General features: G+C 36.2%; 1 protein-coding gene and 1 long non-coding RNA gene across 7 annotated transcripts in view; one reads left to right on the top strand and one right to left on the bottom strand.

The window, feature by feature from the left end:
- The window catches only part of PLEKHH2 (pleckstrin homology, MyTH4 and FERM domain containing H2), a 50723-nt gene extending 35265 nt beyond the window's left edge, over positions 1 to 15458 (top strand). For 4 of the 6 annotated variants that reach the window (XM_021526437.4, XM_085575958.1, XM_085575959.1 and 1 more), the window contains 12 exons: positions 70 to 182; positions 2275 to 2454; positions 3855 to 3952; positions 4409 to 4586; positions 6218 to 6373; positions 7791 to 7888; positions 8259 to 8400; positions 9127 to 9272; positions 10852 to 10981; positions 11901 to 11987; positions 13667 to 13804; positions 15087 to 15458. In XM_021526437.4, the coding sequence (XP_021382112.2) occupies positions 70 to 182; positions 2275 to 2454; positions 3855 to 3952; positions 4409 to 4586; positions 6218 to 6373; positions 7791 to 7888; positions 8259 to 8400; positions 9127 to 9272; positions 10852 to 10981; positions 11901 to 11987; positions 13667 to 13804; positions 15087 to 15269 (1649 nt within the window). In that variant the 3' untranslated portion in view covers positions 15270 to 15458. Of the gene's footprint in view, positions 1 to 69; positions 183 to 2274; positions 2455 to 3854; positions 3953 to 4408; positions 4587 to 6217; positions 6374 to 7790; positions 7889 to 8258; positions 8401 to 9126; positions 9273 to 9548; positions 9715 to 10851; positions 10982 to 11900; positions 11988 to 13666; positions 13805 to 15086 lie in introns of those variants that run through there. The other 2 variants (XM_085575960.1, XM_085575961.1) reach the window with 2 other exon arrangements.
- LOC146768038 (uncharacterized) overlaps positions 1 to 20307 on the bottom strand; it is a 41867-nt gene that overhangs the window by 21062 nt on the left and 498 nt on the right. The window contains exon 2 of the long non-coding RNA XR_014954005.1: positions 18286 to 18377. This is a non-coding gene — a long non-coding RNA (uncharacterized LOC146768038). The remainder of the gene's footprint in view (positions 1 to 18285; positions 18378 to 20307) is intronic.

Genomic DNA, 20307 nt, shown 5'->3' with positions numbered 1-20307 from the left:
CCAATGCTTATTTAGTAAATGTACTTATGAACTGAATAATTGCAAAATTTATATATTTTATCTGTTTAGCTTCTCAAATTTGGAGACATCCTACCCTTTGCCATAGCAAAGAAGGAATTACTTCCCCTCTTACAACACTGCCATCAGAAGCTTTGCAAACTGAAGCAATTAAATTATTTAAGGTAAAACCACAGCAGATGCCTTTTTTATTAACTAGTTTAACTCTTTGCTAAAGAATGGCTGTTAGTTGGCTTATTAGAAATATTCAACAGATAAGAAAAAAGATATGTTTATTTTTATCTTTAGTGGGAGTAACTAATAGAGAGCAGCAAAATGTGCCCATATTACCTCACCAAAGACTATAACTTCCAATGTAAAGATGACTTTTAGCTGTGAGGGAAGAGTTTAGGCTTCAGCTTTTAGTGTTCCTACTTATTTGATAAGTTACTGATAAAGTGCAAGTTAGTAGAAAAATCCATGACCATCTTAAGTGATAATAATTTTACCTTGCAGTTCAAAGTTCCAAAGAATTTAACAGCATGGACAGATCCCTGCATTCAGAAAACTTTGTCTGAAATACTATTTTTTCAGTTAGATTCAGGGAAAAAATCATAGGCAAAAGTTTTGCATTTAAATAATCTGGGAGATATTTTAAAAATCAGAAGAAAAAGTAAATTTTAAGTTTAGGCAAGTCATGGATTATTTAAAACTGAGATAGAAAGCAGGGATTGTACTGCTCTTTTTAATAAAAAGAAAATATTTTCATATAATGTAGCTCTTCTTAAAAGACCAATTATTCAGTAATATAAATAGAGAAAATATTTCATAGAAAAATTATTAAAAGTATTTCACACGTGTTGAGTCAATTTTTAAAGATTCTCACAGATCTTTAAAAATACGCATACACATATGTCCCAGTGTAGTAAAAACACTTTATGATTAGGAGACACATACTGGTTCATAACCACTGAGCCACAGCTAGGTTCTTGAGAAATTTTCTGTGCCTTACAGCTTTCCCAGCTGAAGGCCAGGTAAGTAGTTGATGCCTAAGAGACAGAGTATGCTGCCATGCCATTAACCTGCTTCCAGGCTATAAAGGCTAATTCAGAGACTAAATAAAATTTGATATTCCTTTGTCTGTGTGTTGTGAAATAAATTACAAGTTGGAAGGCATGGAGGTTTGAGAAATGAATTTTCTCCACAAACTTAGATGAGTCTAAAGACCAAATTCCCTGAAGCATCAACTGTCTGGAGAATTTTGATGTTATAGTTCAGCTCTAGAGAGGAATTCAAGATAAGCACTGTATGTTTTGTCATGGACACTAAGAGGCAAACTTTCCAGCTTGTTTCTCTGGGATGTTTGAACCAACGCAAAGAAGTACATCCATCTTATTTTCTGCAATCCTGCAGCATGAAAATTTATAAGGAAATGTACTTCTTTGATAAAAACAAATTTACATCAACTTGGAAATCACTTTTCAGACCTAATTCAAATCACAGACACTTACCTAAAGTAAATAAATTAGAGATTACTTGTATGACCTTTATTGAAACCTTGTAGAAATCAGCTGAGAAGTCAGGTAGGGAATTTAGAAACAGATCACGTCATGTTTCAGTCATCCCATTCATGATAAAAATAGACTAGAAATAGATTTGGCTTCCATCCACTTCTTGCATTTTTGCTTCTATCCCTTAAAAATTCAACTATTGTATACAGTAAATGCAACAAGTGATAAATATGCTTTCTTCTAACACAGCACAACAAATGCTTAATGTCTGGCTTTCCTGAGACAGTACTGTGTATAGGAAAGGTCATATTTAACCTACAGTAAAAATACCATGGAAAGCCAAGATGTAAATCGATGGCTCTGAGTTATGGATTTTTTATCTGTGTATATGCTGCCATGTTGTGCTCACTAGAGTTGTAGACATTGAATTTCCAAGTCCTGTAGAGGGGTGAGCTGTGCTCAGCATGTCCTTAAACTTGTCTGCCACCACAATTGTTCCAACCCCAGTTACAGTTCGCTCTGTTAGATACAGAGTGAAAAGCATGGGTTGTAGGAGGTGTTTTGTCTCAAGTCTCTCTGTTTAGATTTTTATTCATTCTGGCCCCTTTTCACCCCATTTTTCAGAACCAGCAGAGTTTTCCAAGTCTACTGGTAAACTTACTAATTGTGATTTCAGCTAAAGAAGACTTTTGATATATAGAACATCTTAAAGATTTGCTGAAGCTCCCTTGTATGTAAACTCACTTGCTTATTATTTTATATCTAGACCTGCCAGTTGTTTATAAATGCTGCAGTTGACTCTCCTGCCATTGATTACCATGTATCTTTGGCCCAAAGTGCTTTGCAGATCTGCCTCACACATCCTGAACTTCAAAATGAGATATGTTGCCAACTTATTAAACAGACCAGGCGTCGACATCCACAAAACCAGGCAGGACCAATACAGGTAACCCAGTATTTATTTTAATGGCATGGATTTCAGGAGCAGTGAAGGAACTACACAGAGTATTTAGGATGGTAAAGAGGCTGTGCTCTTCTGCAGCATCTGCTGAGTTAAGATCCAATTCACTGCTGCTGTGCTTTCCTGAAACAAGCTGATGTTATCCTCTAACAAAGTATGTTTATCTGGTGGTAGAATATATCTCTGCCAAAGCTGTTTGTAAAGGGTGGACATAAAATGGGCTGTCTTCAAGTCAAGTGTTAAGTAAGAACATAAGAAACCTAATTATTTTTTACTACTTCTTTCCTAATAAAGGTGCTGCCTCAGGAAGCTTGGTGTGTTAAGCCACATAGCAAATTACTCAATAGCATGAGTGTGAAGTAAAGCTGTGGTGCCATGTAGTGGAATATCAGATAAGGCTCAGGGCTCCTGATAGATGTTCCCTGTTGTGTGCCATGCTGTTCTGCATTCACCCTGCATGCTATGTTATTAATACAAAGGAATTTCTTCCCTTTGTCCACTGCCTACTATTCACTTCTATCCAGATGTGAAATGAACTGGAATTGAAAGAAAAGCCAATACTTGGGCTTGCATAGAATGAACAGAACTGGAATGTTACACTTATGATGGAGCAATGCCTACAGAACTGGGAGATTGATCAGAAAATGAGAAAGGAAGTTACCATACCAAGGCTTCTGTAATAGACGTGGTTTTCTCTTACCATGGAAAGTAGCACATGAATATCAGCCATACCTATTACAGGACTGTGCCAGTCCTGTAAAATTTCTATTTCATACGAGGCAAATCAGATAAATCAAGATAGAGAAACACTGTTTTTTAAATCTCAGTGAAGCATTGATACACTGATTGTGAGAAAGTCATTGCAACATTAGTAAGTGTATATCAGGGGACATAAGAGCACTCTGTATTAAGTGAAACCAATGAATACATACTGAGCAACAACAATATACCAAAATATTGAATAATTGTTTTTTTCAATAGTTACTGTAAATTTGGTAGGAGAAAAAATTACTTATGTGCTGCTTCATAATATGTGTAACAGGAGAGCTGAATTAAAATTGCACAGGCTTCTCTTCATATCATAATGCTTGGCCTTGCAGCCTTAGTATTTCTCTTCCATTGTATTAACTGCTTTTTATACAAACTCAGCTGCTTTCCCATTTCCAGCCCCAAAAGAAACTTGGTGTACACATGTAAATAGACAGAGAGTATTGGGCCTTTCAATGAGGTGATATGCTTATTTACTCAGCTTTTTCTCTGTTTTTTTAATTCCTATTTCAGCAGTCTCAACTTGGCATAGTAAGCTGCACTGCTGGCCAGCAGCCACAGCAGGAAGTTTTATGTTGTAGGATTTTTAAAACAGTGAATGTATTCCTTTTGTTCAGGGCTTGCAGCTCTTGGCCCTCTGTGTTGGACTCTTCCTGCCCCAGCATCCATTCCTTTGGCTTCTTAAACTTCACTTAAAGAAGAATGCAGATTCCAGGTGTGCCTGATACCCAGATAGTCAACTGGTCTTTCTGAAGTACTTTGTTTTCAATCTTTCCCATAACATATCACATATTTTGACGTGTATTTTAAAATGAATTTGAGTAGAATTGCTACTAAAATATAGTACATATTACTTCTGTGCATCACTTGGGAAAGTTACAAGTTTTTATAAAAAATATTTTGCAGTGCATATTCTGACTGTATGTTGCAAAATTGTGAAAACCAAAACATGGCAATTACAAAACACACCCTGAGCCATGTTCATCTTTGGCACAATTCTGCAGGTCTCAGTAGACTCATTCTAATTCCACATGCAAAAAAATGTGTTGGAAATCTCAGAGAGTGAAATCTGAGTGCTCCTCCCATCTGGCCTCTCCAGAAATATTCACTCACAGTTTACTATCCTTTCAGTCAGTCCCTAGGTGTTGCCTTATTTCTCTTTTTGCCACAGGACTGAATTTGGGAAATACGCTATATATTGCCAGCGCTGTGTAGAACGTACCCAGCAGAATGGAGACCGAGAAGCCAGACCTTCCAGAATGGAAATCCTTTCCACTCTCCTGAGAAATCCCTACCACCATTCCCTGCCCTTCAGTATTCCAGTTCATTTCATGAATGGCATATATCAGGTAATGTCATGCAGGCCATGAAATCTGAGCTCTCACAATCCCCTGCTGTCAGCATACACATGAAGCAGTACATCAAAAGAGTAAGGTAATCATGGTTCAAGTTTCATCCTGTGCCAGTGCTAGCAATGGCAGGCACAAAGTATTTGCGACCTGATTTGATCAACTAAGAGTAAAAGTTTGGGGGAAAATCTTGAAGAGAAAGGAAAAAGTAAAACCTTTTAAGAGTGAGAACTGACAAAACTCTGTTTCTTATTTAACCTGACCACCAGATGAATGAATTAGACTGAAGGAAAAGGAAAGGTATTAAATTCCACTTCCTTTCATCAGACATCTTGGAAGTTAAATACTTCAGTGAAGGCCTGGAAGCACAGCTGTAACTCCCATTATCAGTCCTGAAGGATAACCATATTTGTTACAGAACAAACATGGCTCCGTTTTTAACTCTCTGGGGATATCATTAGTCAAAGCCCCTAGGAAACATTCCATGGGCTTCCAAGCATGCTGCTTCACATCCTGGTTTATGTTTCCAGCTGTGAGAGATGACTGAGAAGAGTTTTAACAATTTAACAATTCATAGTATTCCTAGATAAAAAAGCAACTTTTTATATGAAATCAAAGCTGTATCAAATAAAATGTTTATTTCAGATTGTCACAGAAGTACTATGCATTTTTTCATCTCTAAGTTTCTTAACTGCTTACTGCTTGCCCAGTAAAACAGAAAAAAGCCAGCATCCTTTAAATCATCCTAAAGGGTTTCAAAATTGAAGTTTGAGAAAGAAAAGGAGTAACTGCTCATTAGTTATTTACTGCCCAAAATTGTATAGTTAAAAGGGCTAAGAAAATTGCAACTAAATACATAAATTACTTCAGTGGGATCAGCAAATAACAATTATAGTGGTATTAAAAACTCTTGTATTAATCTCTGAAGATTAATCAGATTTTATTTTAATGCCAGGCACTGAGAAGTTCAAACAATAGTAGTTCATGATCCATTTTCAAGACATTTTTTTACTAAAACATTTTCAACATGTCAAATACAGAAAAACACTCTCAATACAAATTTAAGTGAACAAAAGCTATTTGCCTTGCTAAAATGCTTCAATACCAGTCATAGCAAACAAAAGTTTATATTTGGAAAAGTAAAATTTAGAAGGTTCTGTACATTACTGACGTGTGCAATAGTGACAAAGCAACATTCATAAACTATTTTAGATCTACCAGTGTAGATCTGTTGGCTGATATCCCTCTAAAGTTGCACATGATGAAAAATGATTAATTTGACCTCATTTTCTTCTGCACTATATTGAAAGGTACAGGAAATTATAATCTTCATTTTTCAAGTGGTATTTTTCACAAAAATCTCAGATACTAGACTGCTATCTGTCATATAAATTCTGTAATAGAATTTCAAGTGTAACAAGTGCAAGGAAACCAATTCCACTAAACTGACATCCCATGTCGAAATCTTTTTCAGGCCCTTTATGCCAGTTTTTAATTCCCAATTACACTAATGGACAAATGGGTCTTACAATTCCACCGTTATTCTAGAAGTATTATATTTCAAAATCTAAGATTTAAAGGGGGAACGGGTATGAGTTTGATAGCAAAATACATTTTGGCTTCTTTTTTAGGTTGTTGGGTTTGATGCCTCTACCACAGTAGAGGAATTTCTGAACACTCTGAACCAAGATACAGGGATGAGGAAACCAGCTCAGTCAGGATTTGCACTGTTTTCTGATGATCCCTCTGGCAAGGATATAGAGCACTGTCTTCAAGGAAACATCAAGGTAAACAAAAGCCTTTAATGGGCCGTGCATATAAAAAAATAAAGTATCTTCATTTGACAGAGATCTCTTCAGACAATGTAAAGGAAAACATTTTTCAGGCTGAAAACTGTCTTTTTTCCTTAATGGGAAAGGAAAGGTTTTTTTTAAAAGATCACTTTTTCAGTTGCTGAAATTCATTCAGTGAACTACAGTTAAAAGCTTTCTCCAAGAGATCCGTATTATTCAGAGAAGTAACAGCTGTGTTAAAAAAGCAAAAAAAAAAAAAAAAAAAAAAAAAAAAACCAAAAGTAAGCTGTTACAGTTCTTTAAAACTAAGGAGCATTAGAGTCAAACATGGATTTAGAGATTTCAGTCAACATTTCTGATATAGCTACAAAAGACGACCAAGGGAGGTCCAAGAAGTCATTGATTCTGGGGTGGAAATCCTGGGAAATTAAAAAAAAAGAAATGGTTCCTTCTCTAATACAGAATAGGCTTAAGGCTCAGTTTAAGAAATTACCAATTTTTGGTTTGCCATTGTTATGAATTCTAAATTTTAGCTCCCTCTATTGCTAGAATTAAATTCTTAGCAGTAAAGAGTGACAAAATGCAATATAATGTGTGCTTTAGTAAAATATTAGATACTTTCCAAGTCTTTTAGCAACTAATGAATCATTAATTTTTTGTATTTCTACTGAGTAGCTTTTTGCACCCTTTGGCCAATGTTCACAGCTGCACTTTTGAGTTACAAGGTGTGGTACAACCCAGCCTTAGTGATAAACAAGTGGTGTCACCACGCTCAGAAAAAATTACCATATGGAAAGCAAAATTTATAAAAGATGTACTTATTTTCTAGGTAACTATAACTTTAAGAACTACTGATATTACTGCTTTCAGGAAGGCTCTTTCATGAAGGAATGGTGACATGAAGCCCAGCTGGGCTCCTAGGATCTCTGTTCCACCTCCTCCCCATCTGCCCACCTACACAGCTTATTATGAACCACTTTTGGTGCATTTTATAACAAACTTCATGCCAACTTTACACCAGTTACTAGAAAGGACCTGAAAAACTTTGGGATGCAGCAGAAGGAGAAGGCAGAGATCAAAGGCATTTGATTAATTATATAACAACTTACTCTGTGTTATTACACATTCATTGGCAGCTGCTGAATCAAGTACCTGGACTTTCCATGTTATGGCTTGTTTCCAAAGGTAGTGCATGTGTTGCAGGATAAACAAAAACCAAAAATGTTAATAATTAAACACTTTGAATAAGAAATACTAGTAAAGTTATACTTCAGTGAGTTTAAAAATTCAAGCTGTGTATGTATCTAATAGGTGATTGGTAGAGGACATTAAAATAAGTTGACAGTTTCTTTTCAAGGTGTTTTCAAATAGGAAGACATGCCAAAGCAGTTTTGTATTGCTTTTCTTCTAGATCTGTGATATTATTTCAAAATGGGAGCAAGCCAGCAAAGAACAACACCCCGGGAAATGTGAAGGCACAAGGACTGTCCGGCTTACTTACAAAAACAGGTTTGTTTAGCAAGTATAATATCTCTGCCTTGTCCCGAGATTTGTTTTTCAGTTCCTGCAGTTTCTTCAGCTGAGAAACACTGGCTGACTTGAAGCATGCAACAAAAATAGTAAATGGGTGTAACTGGATAATTTTTTTTAAATAACCTTTTTTTGGTTCTTAAGAGGTGAGCAGGGCTGCAAAAAATCCCCACTGAAGTCAGAAGACTGACATTAGATATTTACCCACTGGTTCAAGTACGAGTGTTGCTCTGCTAATGTGTTTTGAAGCTGAAATAAACATGTCACATTCAGAGCAGATACTGCTAATCCTCAGAGCTAATGCATTTCCCTATCTTCTTTATTTAATAACTTTCTGTCTTTTCTGTAGGCTTTATTTTTCTGTTCAAGTTCATGGGGAGACAGACAGAGAGAAGCTGCTGCTAGTGTATCAGACAAATGATCAAATAGTCAATGGACTTTTCCCTGTAAACAAAGAATTAGCGATGGAATTGACAGCCCTTTTAGCTCAGGTAATCTTTATGCATGGATAACTCACACAGCAGTTTTTCAGGAGAAAATCTTAAACAAACTGATCCAGGATTGCTTGACACTCAATTGACCTCCACCTTTTACATAGGAGTGTGCAGGAAACAATACAGACTGGGCTGGAGTCTTTTTGTAAGGCAATTCTTAACTGCAGTGGAAATGCTTTACAGCATTCGCTGCTGCTGGGACCAGTATGGCAAAATGTGCTTTCCCTCTTACCATCAAGGCCCTCTGGCATTTATCATGTAATCATATACCATTTCTTCATTAACTGTTCCTTCTGTGATTTCTGCTAGTTAATTCTCCAAAGTAACAGCTCTTCAATGTAAGTCTGAGTGCTTTACTAAACATGGTCTTGATAAGATGTTTTATTTTTAAAAAATTAAAAGCACAAATGACGGTTTTTGAGAAAGTCATTGACTGTTATTATTAATAAATGTAAATTGATTTGTGTCAGCTGGAGATACAATAATCTAAGAGCAGAAGTAATATTATGTCTGTAAAATTTGTGTTTGATATTTAACTTTTTTCTATGGTAGATAGAAAATAAGAAAATCACTAGTGTGACTTTTTCATCAGTGAAAAATATACCTTATTTGACAAATTTGTTTTCTTTTATACTTGGTAAAAGATCAAAAGATAGTTCATAATATCCAGCTAGAAAATTACAGTAGAGTAACAAAAAACTTTTTTCATGGACTTCCCCTTAGGTAGAGATTGGAGATTTTGAACGGCCTTTCTCAACTCCAGCAGGGCAAGTCAATTCCCAGTCCAAGTCCAACCAAACACTAAAGCAAGTTTTGGAGAGATTCTACCCTAAGAGATACAAGCAAGGTTGTTCAGATGAACAGTTAAGGTAAGATGGGTTTTTTGATTCATATTCTCTAAAGATCTAGGCATGAAACAAGGAAGTTTTAAATTGCCATTGGGAATAATGTATTGTTGAGCTATATTTGCCTAAACCTGTGTTTGAAACTCATTGTCTTGCTAATCTAAACAAGTAATTTCCTCTGCACATTTCTAATATAAACAAAGGACCATTATTAATAACACATTCCAGCAAAAGATGTAGCATTTACTACATAGTGTTACAAAACCCAGGGATTTTGAAATTCTTGTTTTTCTTATACAGCAAATCTAAATGAGGTCTGAGTGTGCACAGACTGAAGAGTTATTGAAGGAAAGGACATGGGGACGTGATCTGTTTGTTATTCTTGTGTGCAATCTCTGGCAGCCAGTCAAATTGGCAATGTGTAACTTAGAGGACTTACTAGTAAGGTACCACTTTATTTAAAACTAATAACCTGCAAGGCATTTAAATCAATACCTACTGACATGAAAATGAGTAGAACAGTGTAATAAATTATCCAAAGTCAGTGATACAGCAGTTTTGAAGTCCAGTAAATAATCATAGAAAAGTTCTTCAGTACAGAAAATTTTCAGGTTGAGAAAATTTAAAGCTATTATTATATGCACATAGTAACATTCTTACATACTCAGAAGACAATGGGGCACTCAGACTTACGCAGTTAACTTCAAAGAACAAATTAAAAAAGTCTCAGATTAGATTTAATTAATGGAGGAAAAGTGAAATATCTGTTGAACTGTTTAAGTAGTCCTACACTACCAGCTGGCAGAGCTGAAGATCTGTGGCATGGGAAGAATCACCCTGTGCCTGCCCTGTTGCCTGTATTGATTTTGCTAAGGGTGCAGTTTGACTTCATAAACAGCAAGACCAAAGCTGCAAGTGATGGATCTACCTTTACTACAAATTAACCCTCCCTTTTCTTGGGCTACATCTAATAACCTTATGGCTGCTGGGTAAGTCATCCCTGCAGATCAGTGTCCTAGAAAGGTATTCTGGGCTGGGGGCTTTTTGAGAATTAGTTTTTACATAGTATTGAACCAATGTGCTAAGGAGCCACAAATTCACAAAAGAAGCCAGCAAAAAGTCCCAGTGTGAACACACTATGCATCAGGAGTAGCATTCTGGGTAGCAGTGCCCAGACACGCTAAAAGGGAGTAGTGCTAAGCCACGTCTTTCATGCCTCCTACCAGCCACAGGTAAAGATATGTGCTAAGCTGGATGGATTTTTGGAATGACAGCTGACATAGCTGTTGAGTACTGATAAAGGTACATTGATTCTCTGTAGAGACACATTTAAAGCTGTCCCAGACTTTCTGCCTTTCTGCTGCAACTGCTACATCAATATTTAATCATAATGTTTCAGAAATTAGAAGATACTTCATAATTTCCATGTGCATTAAAATACTAAATGACATTGTGGTTTTATTTAATACTGTATCAGTAATGGTCCTTGTATTAACTGAAATTATCATTTTAAGAAATGGATTCTCTTGTTGCTCATTAAACTTTCTGTGGGCAAGCATTGGAATTCCCTTCAGTAAGTAAATTCCATCCTTCATTTCAACAGACAGCTTTGCCAGCGACTGTCGACGAGATGGATGGCTCTCCGTGGGCACAGCGCCGCAGACTGTGTGCGCATTTACCTCACTGTGGCCAGGAAATGGCCTTTCTTTGGGGCTAAATTGTTTGCAGCAAAAGTGAGACATTTTAATGAGTTTGATTGGGGAGTGGGATGAGTGGCTTGAATATAAATATAATTTGCAAATAATAGCATATTTTTGTTGAAAATATCTGTGTATACATGAACGGATTGAATCTCCTGTCAAATTACTTAAGTCATACACTGGTGAAATATAACAGCCATAGTACTAAGTGTATCATAATAGTAGCTTTCCAATACACTTACTGCTTGTTCTGCATTATTAATCTGTGCTTCCATTTCCTTCTATCTTAGTTTAAGATAGACTTTTAAGTTTAGACTCTTTTTACCTGGTAAATAATAGAACATTAGATGGTATCATTAGATGGCTGTAGAAGCTCAGCCTTGCAGAAGCACTAAATGTGGTTAAGGGTATTTAGAGCACTCCCTTCTGTGCTGGCCTCTTCTCAATTTCTCTGGTATCTTAATTCCCTTGATTCAAATAACTGCTCTGTTAAACAGAAACTGTCACCTCATGCCTTCAGTTTTAATAGGTAAATCCAGTGTGTGTGTAAATATATATATATATATATATATATATATATATATATATATACATATATATATATATATATATATATATAAAATTGCTTGTCAGCACTCTGTTCTTTGTGTATTTAGATATAAATATGTATGAGCAAGTGGACAAACTGACTATTTTATTAATGAGACTATATATTTTATTGGACTAAGCACCAGGGTAGGTTTCAGTTGTATTAGTTTTGAGTTCATCGTTCTGCCAGTGGCCACCCACATGGCTTTGGGCAGGTGTTTCAATTCCTTTACTGAAATTTACACTGAGAGGGAACTGAAGTGAGAACTGTGGATGGAGAGAGGTCTATAAAAGCTGAGAATGAACAATTATTCACATATTGCCTCATTTTGAAGTAGTAACTAAAGAACATTTCTCATTGCAGCCTCTAGCAACAGCCTCAGTTGAGAAGTCCTTCATATGGTTTGCTGTCCATGAAGATGGCATAAGCATCCTGGATTACAGCTCCATGGTAAGTGAAATTGCTATTTTAAATCTGGTCAAGATAGATTTTTGTACTAATTGTATGGAGAGATTCACCACCATACTATCTAAAAGATGGCATTAGCTTTCCATGCTAAGTTATCTACTCCTTCTCTTAAAGCAAAAATTCACTCCTTTTAAAATGCTTTAATGTTATCATCATTACAGTAGCACTACTAATAGAAATAATGAATTCTTTGCACTGAATTTATTTTTGTTTATCAGATACAGTTTTTATATCATTTAATGAAATGTTAATGTTTTAATCATTCAGATGTCAGGAAATCCATAGTTATTGTAATGTTATTACAATAACATTAATTTTCTTTTCCTGGAGACTTAATTTTCCAGTATTATTCATAATACATATACTCTGCAAAGTGCAGTTACTTTAATAGATTGTTATTTTCATTGTATTATTTTTGTTTAATAGTAGGTAATATAACCCAGTGTTATTTAATTATGTCATTTTAGTCTCAGATTTTTCTTTGATTTGAAATACAAGTTTTCATAGAGAACGACTCGTAATCAGTGTAAAAAGCAATGCCTGAAAAGATCCCTGCTTTCATTTATATCCTGCAAAGAAAAAGAATGGCATGCTGCTATTAGCAAGTGCTAATATTGAATATCAGAAAATTAAAATCTCAGCTTTATAATTGTGCTGATATGGGCCTTTTCATTACATTTCTTTGCAGTTAAAGAAATAATAAAACAAAGAGCATGAGGAGAGCAAACAGCAGCTCTCAGGGAACAAGCAAAATGTGCTTGCACCAGCCTGCAGAGAGCTCTACAAACACTGCTCCTGCAGCTGTGGCATTTCTGTAGGGCATTGCCAGATTAAGTACTGGCAGGCCTTACTGACAATCAAGGAATGCTCAGCTTTCAGGGAACATTGAGATTTTCTGTAGGAAGGATCAGGGATATTGGAAATGAGGTTCCAAGTGGTAGAGATAATAGTATTTCAAAACTGGGGCAAAAAGAGGTTTACTAAGGAAGGACTAAGTCAGTTATTGTAGAAATGACAATGAATATTAAATGCAAACATCTGCAGCAAATTAATGTCAGACGTAAAAATAAATGAAATGCTGATCTTAACTCAAAGGCCCTTATTGTGGTGTTAAACCCTGAAAAGTAAGACTCAAGGGATGAAAAGTTGAAGAGCCTTGGAAGAGCATTTGTGTTTCATCAGAGATGTGAAAAAAAGAGAACAGAATTTGTGTGTTTGCAAAAAATAAAACTGCACAAAAAGAATACCTGGAGTTAAATTCCTTCAGATATCTCATACTCTGCCATTTAATTTATTTAGATACTGCTTCAATTTCAAGTGGAATTTGTAAGATTAACTTCTTTCAAAGTCAATCAAGATTTGGGTAAATGGAATTATGCACTTGTATAATCTTCTTGTATCTTTCATCTAATTAATTTGGAATAGAAACAGAGGTCAAACTTAGAAGAGTTATGATCTACAATGAAAATTCCTCATCATGAAGGTCTAAATGAAGCTATCCCAAAATTCATAGTTAATTTCAAGATTCATAAGAGGCTACCTCCATTGAAAAATATATCTGGAATTATTTTTTTAAAATAAGAATTTCTCATAATCTGTTTCTCCTGCACTGTCCTGCTTAACAGCTTTGTGTTTTGTTCTGTGTTCTGTTCTTTTTTCAGCGATTGACAGTTACATACACATATAAGAGCCTGATGACTTTTGGAGGCTATCAAGATGATTTTATGCTGGTTGTTAACAATGCTCAGACAAAGGACAAATCAAGTGAAAAACACCTTTTTGCCATGACAAAGCCAAAGGTTGGTCTATTACCTAAAACAGTTTCCATCTGCTTTTGTGCTCTGTCTAGTGGGTAATCCCTAACAGATGTGAAATATGAAACACCTTTTTTAAATGTAGCCTGCTCAGATTACTGGCTTTTGCCAGATGATTTTAAAGAGCAAATAATTAGTAATGTCAGAACTAACTGTGACAGTACTGATGTGTTCCTGTTCTTTTCATGTCATTGTCTGTAACATTCCAAATTTTTCATAGAAGGACAAAGAAGGCTGAAAAGAACAGAAATTATATGCAGTACCTAAAACTAGTCTGTTTGCCTAATCAGCACCAGAGATGATTTTTCAAAAAATACATTTGGGATCTACAGTGAAATTGTAAAACACAACATCTGAAAGATCAGTCCCTTCTTAAATAGCCTAGGATATTTTTACTTTTGGTAAAAGAAAACAAAACAAAACAAACAAACAAACAAACAAACAAATGCCCTGCTTTTTAAATCTAGTCTCTCCCTTACTGTTAAGACTGACTATATTAAAAGAAAAAAAACCCAAAAAACCAAACAAAAACCCCCAAAACACAAAGTTTTTGCTGTTAGTTTGAACAAATTTATTAAATAACACAAAATTCCACATATAAATTTGGTTCAAAATATGATTGTTCATACAAATAAGCATAGTAAAATACACATGTTGAAGTTTCCCTCAAATTGTGCCCTTATAGAATCACAGAATGGTTTGGGTTGCAAAGGACCTTAAAATCACCTAGCTCTGACCCCCCTGCCCTGGGCAGGGACACTTTGCACTAGGCCAGGTTCCTCAGAGCCCTATCCAAGCTGGCCTTGAACACTTCCATGGATGAGGCATCCATAGCTTCTCTGGGCAACCTGTTCAGTATTTCAGCAAGGTTCATATGGGTCACAAAGAGAAAATATGATAAAAACCTTCCCAAAGTCTTTATTCCCTTCATCTACCCTGCATCTTGAGTTCTGTGAGCTCTCTGGCCAAACTTCTCAGGGTATCATCTTTTGGACTTCAATATCTCTCTCAAAATCAAAGAAGTTATTTAAGACTGTGGAAGACAAAGTATCTTTGATATGTCCTGATGGGAATAACATTACATTATTTGAAAGAGCAATAAAAAAAGCTTTATTAGTTACCTCCTTTCCCCCTATCATTAATTTGTTAAAGTACAAGTACTTATCCAGTTGATGGTGATTGTCACTTGCTAAAAAGTTAGCTATTTTTTCAGCAGTCAAAACACATCACTGTATTTTTCAAAGAGTTTTGTATGTTCCTGTTATAGATTCTTGAGATCACTCTACTGATTGCCAGCTACATTAACAACTTTCATCAGCTGAAAGGAGTTGCTCATCACCTCTCTGCTCCAGAATTACTGGCCCCTCAAAGTGGACAGAAACTCAAAGAGATGGGGAGCCAGCCACTTCCTGCAATCAACAGACCAACTAAATGTCCCACTTTGTTATGAAAGGATTATGTATCGGGATAATGCATCCTTGTTAGAGGGTTTCTGCATGGACTCAAAACCTTCTGATGTACAAGATGTAGAGTGTAAGCAGCTCCATAAACAAAAGGAAAAGTGGACAGGTTTACGTTCATTCAGTTGTATATAACAGGAGTAGCCCTTAAATTAAAGCTTTGCCTTAATTGAAAAGATGATGAGTCAGTTTAAGGGTTATGATTTACTGGGGGTGGCTTGTGCGTACAGCTCAGAAAAAAAATATATCTGTTTATAATGATGGAGAAAGGTGTCATTGGAAAAAACTGTATAGATGTTACAGTTTTACAGATATCTACTCAGGGACCAAACTATCTTCAACTCTTCATCTCTATTTTTCAAAATTACACCAGTTTTATAACTTTCATTTTGAAATGGAATTTTTGTTTAGAAAAGCAGTCAAATACAAAATACTCTTCACTTCCAGCACCATCCTTATTTGCAATACAAGTATCATGGGACTAAAAGGAACAAATTGTGTATAATTGTTTCTCCTTTGAAAAAACCAAACACATAAGCACATCATGTAACTATTACAAATTTAAAGAGTATTCCCATGATACACTCTAGCCTTTGTTATACAGCTGTTCTACTTGGCAAATCTTCAGCCTTGGTCTGGTAAATTTCTAAATAAAGCTTCTCTTCTCCAGCCTTTTGAAAAAAAATCTAAATTGGATAGGCACTGTATTTAGTATAGTATTGTTAACTGTACCTAATTTCTCCTTTAATCCAGAATAATAATAAAATACAATGGTAAGAATGACCTCACAATTCAAAACAAAAGAGCAACAGAGAAAACCATTGACTGAAAGGTTGTGAGTAAACTTGGAGAGCTAAAATCCATGTACAGTATGTATTATGTATATGCATTGAGTCAGAATAATATTTGCTTCTTGTTTTTAATTTGTATCTATCCATTTCCTATTATATTACTAATATAATGTTCTTGCACCCTGAAGACATGCTGCTGCATCTGCACTATTGGACCTAGGAGCACTTTCCAGTTGCCCACTTCAGGTGCAAGCCTCAGTGCTACATAGGTCAAATGTATAGAAATTACATCCATTGGTTTTCTTCCAGTCCTCTCTTTTTTTGTTCCAGTGCAAATAAACCACTTCTGCAGGCTCTGAAATGGATCAGCGCCATACTCTCATAGATAATTTAGGTACAACCATGAAGAAGGTACTTAAACATAAACTACTGATTCATGGACATCTTACAGTTTCTACTTCAGCTCATGTTAATGGTTATAGATCAATAATCCCTTACAGCCAGTCCTCATTTGTTTGCTTTGTTTGTTTGTTTGTTTGTTTTTATTATTACTTAAACTGAAGTAATTTTACAATGAAAAATCTGGTTTGTGTTCTGTAAACATTTCAAATGCTCATACTGAGAGAAAAGGTATTTTCAGCTTTTTGCGCTCTGTTAAAAGCAGGGAGTATCCTCCCTGCTGGATTGGAAGGGAGATACAGGCCATGAAGAGCACATGGTCTTAAAAGGGGGAATGGCAGACATGCAAGCTGGCTCTTTAAAAAGCTCTCAAAGTCCTGCCATGGCTACTGAAATCCACAGGACTCAAGCACCACTTGATGAATGGTACTACAGGCCAGTGCTTCCTCTTGAAAATTACAACCAAACAACACACATACTATATCCAGATGCTTTCACTTTTACAAGGTGGAAAGGGCTTCCTGGTAACTTCCACCCTTTGGTGGTTGTTGGGGCACTAGGCCCTTCTCTTCCCATGAGGCAGGGCCAGCAGCAGGAGGTTTTACCTCCTCCTAGGCAGCCAGTCCCCTGCCATCATCCAGGGAAGCATCTTGGGAGCTACAGGAGACCAGCGGCATTACTTCTTGTGTTGCACCCCATGGGAAGTGATACAGATCCCATAGTGAAATTTATTTAGGAAGTAACACCCCTTTGCAATCAGAATAATTAAGTTTCAGATTTGAGAAGTTAAGGGTGTTTATAAATACATGTTACTGCATCAATTAGGTCACAGTATAAAGCTTTTCAAATATGATTAAAAACTTCAATTTACGAACACAAAAGTCTTCTTGTAATCATGAAATTATGATAACCTGGAATACTCCAACTAGTAGTCTTCCCTAATTGCCCAGTTTCAAATGAATGTGGCAGATCACCTTTTGTTATTAGAAGGGAAAAAAGTGGAGCATTTTGCTAGTCAGCTTGATAATGTAGTTTTTAAAATCTTTGTTGAATTTTGAGACAACATGATAAAAATTACAAACAGCTGATGTGCCCATTTGGAGGTTTCATTAACAACATTATAAGCAGTTCTTTTATAAAGCCCTGTACAGTCTATGAAGCAGAGTATGACCTTCCTGCCTGCCTTTGGGTAAGAAACTCTAGACACTGCTTTGCTTTTTCTGTTGAGCTCTTGCTGCTGCAGTATGTCTCTACATCATTGTAACCAAAAGCAATTCATGCATTAGTTCCCCATTTTTGGCATGACTTTTCAGACTTACTAACTGCTCGTTATGGGTCACCATTAATCCCACACAGTCAAATGACCAGAAATGATGTGTTATTTTATTAAATAAATGCACTCACAGTTACCGTGACAACACTGTGCTAACAATGGGAGCTGCTTCCAGTTTGATTAGCAAGAGTGAGGTTTCTGTAGTGACAGTAACCTCAGCAGACACTTCCCTTCAAGGTGACAGGGTCAGCAAGTGGAGTCCCTTTCACGTGCATGCACACTTCAAACACAGCTCTGCAAATCTCAGGGCTTTGCTCCATGGTAATCAAGCTCCAGAGCTACTTAAAGAATACCACACAATGCAAGCCAGCAAGGCTGTGAATTTCATAGTCCAAGCAGATAATCTGTTCTGCCTTACCCACCAGCCCAAGTCACATGAGTGATTCACATCTCAGTCATAACCTTATGTCACCCAGCAAAGAAATTCATACTGTGCTACCTAACCCATGACTAAAGCCCAGGCAGGAACCTGACCTTTCTCACCTCAGCAGTGATGATACTGTGGGAGCTGTCAAATGAGCAGCAGCTTCTGGGACTGTTGCTGGAAAACTTCCTATGCTCAAAGCTTGCAGAACCTAGGTTGTAAAAATATTGGCAGGATGAGAGTAATATGTTAGCACATGCAAGGAGACTTCACCTTCTACCATGAACTTTAGAATACCTTTCGTGCTTGCTTTGAGTTAGTGATCAGATCAACAATCTGTGTAAATGATCAATGAATCTGATAATGAAAAAACACTGGTAAATGTATATACAATCTGTATAAACAATCACATTGCTTTGAAAAGTATTTGGAATGCAATGTAAATTAATATATTACTTGAACTTCACTTTGCCTTGTCAATTTTTGAGCAGCAGTATTAGCAAGAGAACAGCTGATTTCTAGAAGCAAGACCTATTTACTCCTGTAGCACACCAGGCAAATGATAAAGCTTTAAGGTTTTAATACAAAACATAAATTTAATGAGTTTTGTTATTTTATATTTAAATTTTGTTTAAATTTGAAATAAAAGTATATATTTCCCTATGAAAGAAGGCTGATAGGTATTTGGTGTTGAAGTTCTTTGTCAGACTACCAGTTTTCATAGGTTTTAATGGTTCCTGAAGGAAGAAAATCATTCTTGCATAAAGGAATGCACCACTTAAAGCTTTAGGTAGAGCTTTAATATCCATACAGCTTACTGCAATCCATTAGTTTGAGTTAATTTTAACTAAGATGATAAGTAACTCAGTAATACTGAATTGGGGGGGGGGGGAAGTTGTGTGTGCGTGTTGTTTTGGGTATTCTTTAAAGTTTATTAAGGCAAAAGAAGCACAGAAAGTTGAAATATAAAATACTGAAAACTCCAATTTAAATTCCAGATTGGATTTCAGTACATTTACTAACTGTACACACTTTTACTGTGCTCAGATCTGTACTGCAACATCCTCCAGATATGCCACCTCTGACAGTGAGTAAATCACTGTAAAAATACTTCACTTTTTAAACTCTCATCGTTGCAGTACTGCCTGCATAGGTCATAGTGCCAGGAGCAATTCCCACCATAGTTTTGCTCTCTTTGGCAGAGCAAGAGCATCTTTGTCCAGGGATTTTGCTACCTCTAGATGCTGACTACAGATCAGCACTGGCTTCGTATATATATCAAGATATCAGAAATGTTCTGTTGAACTGAAATTGATGGAAGAAATTCACTTAGACAGATATCAGCATGATCTGCAATGTATAACACTACATAATTAAGTTTATTTCTAGATTTTAATTAGCAAGAACATGGTTTCCATAGAAGGTTAGCAAATTCCTGGTAATTTGCATGCAAAAACCTGGAAGTAATTAAAAACAACAAAAATAGCCATATAAAGGTTACTGGAACTGAAACAGTGATTATGCAAGCTAAATTTAGGGGAAAAAAAACTTATTTAAAGAATGAACATTACTTAGGGTCAGTGTTAGGATACTCAGCCTTCTTTGGGTAAGGAAGAAGGAACAGTTAAAATGAAATCTGAGTTAATCATTATGAATATGGCCATTTTCCTGGCTTTAATCAAACAGACAATAGTGATTTTAGTCAGGTTTTTCTGTCTCCACTCTCTCAATATACAAATCAGCTCTTCAGCTACAGAAGAGAGCTGTAATTGCTGTCCTGAATTTTGGGCCACTTCTCTGATGTAGGACACTTTAAACTTGTTGGGTTCACCTACATCCTATGCCCCTTTCATATTCAGGGCCATCCTGCTGCTTTACTGCACCATTTAAATCCTACTTTCTAATCCAAGCCCAGCGTTTTTGGACTTGATTTTTGGTTGTTTTATTTGAAATAATCCAGCCCATGTTTGTTACAGTGTCTTACTTTGTATGCCCCTTGTAACTACAAAGTCACAGAAACCCAGAATGGGTCGGGCTGGAAGGGACCACAGTTGGTCATCCGGTCCAACCTCCCTGCTCCAGCAGGGTTAATCCCAGAGCCCACAGCAGAGGATTGTGTGCAGATGGTTCCTGAATATTTC

Source organism: Lonchura striata, chromosome 3 (genome assembly GCF_050655825.1).
Source record: "Lonchura striata isolate lonStrDom1 chromosome 3, ASM5065582v1, whole genome shotgun sequence".
NCBI classification, from domain to species: domain Eukaryota; kingdom Metazoa; phylum Chordata; class Aves; order Passeriformes; family Estrildidae; genus Lonchura; species Lonchura striata.
This window is presented reverse-complemented; position numbering and strand designations above follow the sequence as displayed.